The 5,000-nt window shown below is 42.0% G+C and overlaps 1 protein-coding gene across 1 annotated transcript in view; it reads left to right on the top strand.

The window, feature by feature from the left end:
• LOC122258564 (uncharacterized) overlaps positions 1–5,000 on the top strand; it is a 9,006-nt gene that overhangs the window by 979 nt on the left and 3,027 nt on the right. Inside the window, exons 1-2 of the mRNA XM_043024576.2 lie at positions 1–1,461; positions 3,395–3,948. The exon at positions 1–1,461 is cut by the window's left edge and continues 979 nt beyond it. Of these exons, the coding sequence (XP_042880510.2) occupies positions 1,311–1,461; positions 3,395–3,948 (705 nt within the window). The 5' untranslated portion in view covers positions 1–1,310. The remainder of the gene's footprint in view (positions 1,462–3,394; positions 3,949–5,000) is intronic.

Genomic DNA, 5,000 nt, shown 5'->3' with positions numbered 1-5,000 from the left:
TTAATACACTAACATCAGTAATAAGGATATTGATAATCATCGGCCTATAATGATAACGATGACAACAGTATCCGACATTAAAAGACGGAAAAAAGGTTCCACGGATAAGCTTTCTCGGTCTTGTAACTCGTCAAATTTTGCTTTACTTTGGAATCTCACAAGTATTTGTCTTCTCGTGCCCTGTGCTTTAACGACGCCATTAAGGTGGATGTCATAGTATCCGCAGCTATTTGTAAGTAACAAAGGGAGTATGCTACCCCTGACATTACTCTCAAAGCGACCGGCCACCGTACTAAATTTACCCACAGGAACTTCTTACTGCATCCATGGGCATGAGTCATATGTGTGAGAACCCTCAGGCAAAACCGGCCAGCGAATACGTATATAGCTAGATCTTACGAAATGTTGCGTTTCTTTCTGTAGGTCAATGGCATAGCTGCATTGTTTTCTTCTTATTATCATCATTTGATTTGTTGAATAAATATGGCTAATTCGCTGTTGTTGTGTGCGTATAAGATGTTTAGAATGAGATTTACATGGAGATGTTTATGCAGTTTGTTGTGTGTACAATATGGTGTAATGTTAAAGGTGTGTAATAAGGTGCGGAAATAAGAAGCTGATGCTTCAGGTAAAATTACGTAGTGCTTTGACCTAGTCTTCGAATTTGTCTAATACGTGGCACAATAATAGGTAATGATGCAATATATTAGTTTTATTTCGATATTCTTCATTTACAGCATTGGCGAATTTATGAACATTGATTGTAAATTGGTAAGGACATCCATGTAAATACTTGCAAATTTTCAAAGGTCATTAAAATGCACAATATATTTCTACGAATATTTACGATAGAAAAGGTTTGTTTACCAGCTCACGCGCCAAAAGCCGAGCACGTGCTTACGCGCTCGTCCCATTGGTCGAGGCAAAGTTTGGCTCCGCCCACTTGTCTAGTATTGCCACTGCTTAATAAGCGTATCTTAATATATTCCATAAATTTGTATAGAGTCGTACTAGATAATAGACATTCTATAAATATTCTTTATCATCGATCATATATATCAATACTAATTCAATCAAATTATCTCAACAAAGATAGACTACGAAATAGGCAAATCTATTCAGCACCAAGCATCTCCATAGCGTGGCTGGTGATTGGCCCGAAGCTGCGCACGGACTTGTCTTGCCCACCACGTTGGAACCTGTTACTTGGGCAAAGCCACAGTCAGTTCACAGTGTGGTGTCGAGTTGATCAGACGTGCATTCTAACTGTGGTGGAAAAATAAGACTATAAGACAGCTGGTTCCCCATGCATGATGATCAGCCTTATTGTTCATGCTGGTGCAGTGCCTTTCGGCTACACACGCGAAATGGACGATTGTGAAGTGCAGTGCTTTTCCTACGATGATCATATTATTACATGCGACACCATGAGTTGGATGAATAGCCGAGCTTCCACAACCGGTAAGTTGATATTGTATTTTGTTTTTTAGAAAGTTATAACATTTGTATAGTTATTTAACTTTATGAAATAAGGCTTCATTATTTATGAATTTGAACTGCTGACGTGTTTTATTTCTTGTTTATACGTAAGTTATTTCCATAAATCTGTAACTCCTGGCGTGATATACGTTGATATGACGCTCAGCAAACTGCAACAAGTTCAGTCAGGTATGCGTGCACCCCTGGAGGTCAATGACATGGCGTGAGTGCATGACAGGGAGCCAACTTGTTTAAATCTGTTACGTCATGTTTTGACATGTAAAGGTAGCCTAGCGGAACAGGTGTAAACGTTTGGTCACTAAGAAGACTTTCACTTTCATTTCATCACTTGTACTCCCGTTTTTTGTCATTTGTATAATTTTTATTTACTTTTCATTTTTATTTATTCATTTACTTGTTTTTACTTTTGTTTCATCTCTCTCTCTCTCTCTCTCTCTCTCTCTCTCTCTCTATCTATATATATATATATATATATATATATATATATATATATATATATATATATATCCATCTCTCTCTCTCTCTCTCTCTCTCTCTCTCTCTCTCTCTCTCTCTCTCTCTCTCTCTCTCTCTCTCTCTCTCTCTCTCTCTCTCTCTCTCTCTCTCTCTCTCTCTCTCTCTCTCTCTCCCATTCTCATTCTCACTCTCACTCTCACTCTCACTCTCACTCTCACTCTCACTCTTACTCGCTCTCTCCTCTCAACTCTCGCCTTCTTTCTCTAACTCTCTCACTTCCCTCTTTCTCTCTCTCTCACTTCTCTCTCTAACTCTCTCACTTCCCTCTCTCTCTCTCACACTTCTCTCTCTCTCTCTCACACTTCTCTCTCTCTCTCTCTCTCTCTCTCTCTCTCTCTCTCACTCACTCTCTCTCTCTCTCACTCTCTCTCACTCTCACTCTCACTCTCACCCTCACTTCCTCTGTACTCGCTTTCTTCTTATCGCTTCCCTTCAACTCTAATGTAAACACAAACCACGGTCTTTGACACGTACTTCTATATATATCTCCATCCTATGCATTCAACATTAAGCAAATAATTCACCATCAATAACATCAATTACGACACTAATGACAATAACATGCACGGCGCCACATAGCTGGACCAACATAACATTGGTTGAGGATAAGTTTACAATAGGAATAATTCGACTGACTGGATATTCGTCGGAATTGCATGAATCAGGATGGCGGGTCACCTATTATTCACCTGCGTAATGGTTTCCAGGAATATTTTTTTCGTGTGTAATACTCGAGAAATGTTCCTTTGGGTGTAAGTTATTGAGGTTCTTAGAATGAGCAAGGGATTTGTAATGTTTATTTGTACGTTTATATATCTTGTTTATGATCGTTATCGCTTGATTTTAATGATTTTTTAAAATGTTTATCAGGGTAATTGTATATTTGTTTTTTTTTTAGTTAGCCTCGAGAAAAATGGTCTATTTATTGCAATTTGTGTTTAAACTATGCAATATTGTTGGGATTGGATATTGCGTCTTGAAAATTATTTTGCGCGTAGATTTTGGTGTGTTGACGAGGTATCGATTTAAAAGACTAACTGCGCACATGGCTAAACGGCAGTATGTTTACGTAATAGCGGTAATTTGTGACCAATGATTATCATACCGCTAATTATAGCATTAAATAAAAAACGCCCACACAGTAATTAGATTGAAACAGGTGTGCGTGACAGCGGGACCTCGCCTCGTCATTTAGACCTATTCAGCGCTGGTTATCTTTTTATGTTTTTTTTTGTTTTTTTCTCTCTCTTCTTTCTTTATTATTATTCTCTCGCTTCTTCTCTTCTCCTTCTTATCCTTTACATTTCTCTCCCTTTTCTTCCTAGTTACGCTAGAGTGTGACGTCGACTAACAGCACATGCCTCCCTCCCCCCTCCAGGTCACCCCCCTCTGCCGGACCTCGTCACGAGCAACACGCCGCCTTCGTCGCCGCTCCGACGCGCCCACTCGTACCACTTCCTCTTCCCGGAGAAGCCCAGCATCGCGTCTCGAGCTCGGATGCCGCCCACGCCCTCAGCCCACGCCAGGAACACGCCCCCTCCCCCCAGCCAGAGCACGCCCTCCCTCCCCTCCTCTCGTGCCGGCGGCGTGGCGTCCTCCGGCGACCGCTTGACCACGGGGCTGAAACACATCCAGGAGGTCAGGCAGAGAGTCCGGAAGGACCCGAGCTTCCTCGACCGGCGGCAAAACGGCCTTCCTCAGCTCACGTGGGAGGTGCCGCGCTACAGGAACGTGTCCACGGCCGACGAGGGGAAGAAGATAGACCAGAGAGGGAGTTGGGTGGATGAGGATGATGGGAGTGGAGAGGAGAGGAAGGAAGAGGAAGATGGAGAACCGAGGGAAGGGGAGGAAACAGCACAACAGAGAACATGGCGCCTCATCGGACGTGACCTGCGGAAGTTGGGTGACCAGTTCGCGCTTAAACACTCTCAGGTAAATATTTTTTTTCTCTCTCTCTTTTCTCTTTTCTCTTTTTCTCCTGTTGTTAAGGGATATAGGGGTATTACTGTCGTTTTCTGTTAGATAATATTTCGTTAATATTTTAGTCGCGTAGATATAGTTTTATTATTTTACGGTGAAGGTATGTGATTTTAATATACTCATATTTGGGTTTGTGATTTTTAAAAGTTCTCAGTTGAATCCTTACATTTAATAATTTATTGATATATATTTATCAGTTGCTAATTGTATGCTGAGTTGGGATTAAAACATGACTTTACCTAGACAAACAAGTTTCCTGTTTACCTGTCTACTTGCGCACGTGTCGTCACCAAGCCACGTGCACATGTTTGTTTAGGACACCTGGTCATCACGGCTATCTCTCAGGATGCCTAGTTAATTACCTGATCATATTGATATTACCTGTTGGCGCGAGACATGGACTAGATATAGGGGAGGGAGGGAGGGGAGAAAAAGGGGAGAGGCAGAGAGCAGGAATGACTCTGAACCAGTAAGATCTCTGTAAATGCACTTATTCTTTTTCGTTGCTAACATTCTACACAACACCTTCATCACTATTCAAATCGAGTACATGACATCACATGCAACACACACCGAAAACAACAACAATACACTTCCGTCTTTTATCTCCACACGCAAAGCCTCTCCATTTTATGACATGCGAATCGACCCGTGATGTCACATTGATGCCATCAGGAGGGTCGGCTAATTACAGCTGTCCCCTGGCCGGCCTCCCTCCCCATCCGATACCAATCAATAATGATAATCATAATGCGATAATGAGATACACGTGGGCGTTGACGCGCCTCGACTTAGCTCGTGGTGGTCACAGGAACGCTAAATGGCTGATGGTGATATAGATCCTGCTTTGCTAAGGGATTTATCGGACTTTGCTTGGCTTAGGGTTGCGGGCATGGCGGTAGAGTTGCGTCCTTTGTGATCGGGTTGATTGGTACTGAAGAATTGTTTGGGATTAGAGATTGAAGGTGCCTGCGAGTGTCTTTTACATATATATGTGTATATTT

This window comes from Penaeus japonicus, unplaced genomic scaffold (genome assembly GCF_977035675.1).
Source record: "Penaeus japonicus unplaced genomic scaffold, GWHDUDI00000001_assembly GWHDUDI00000029, whole genome shotgun sequence".
NCBI classification, from domain to species: Eukaryota; Metazoa; Arthropoda; class Malacostraca; order Decapoda; family Penaeidae; genus Penaeus; species Penaeus japonicus.
This window is presented reverse-complemented; position numbering and strand designations above follow the sequence as displayed.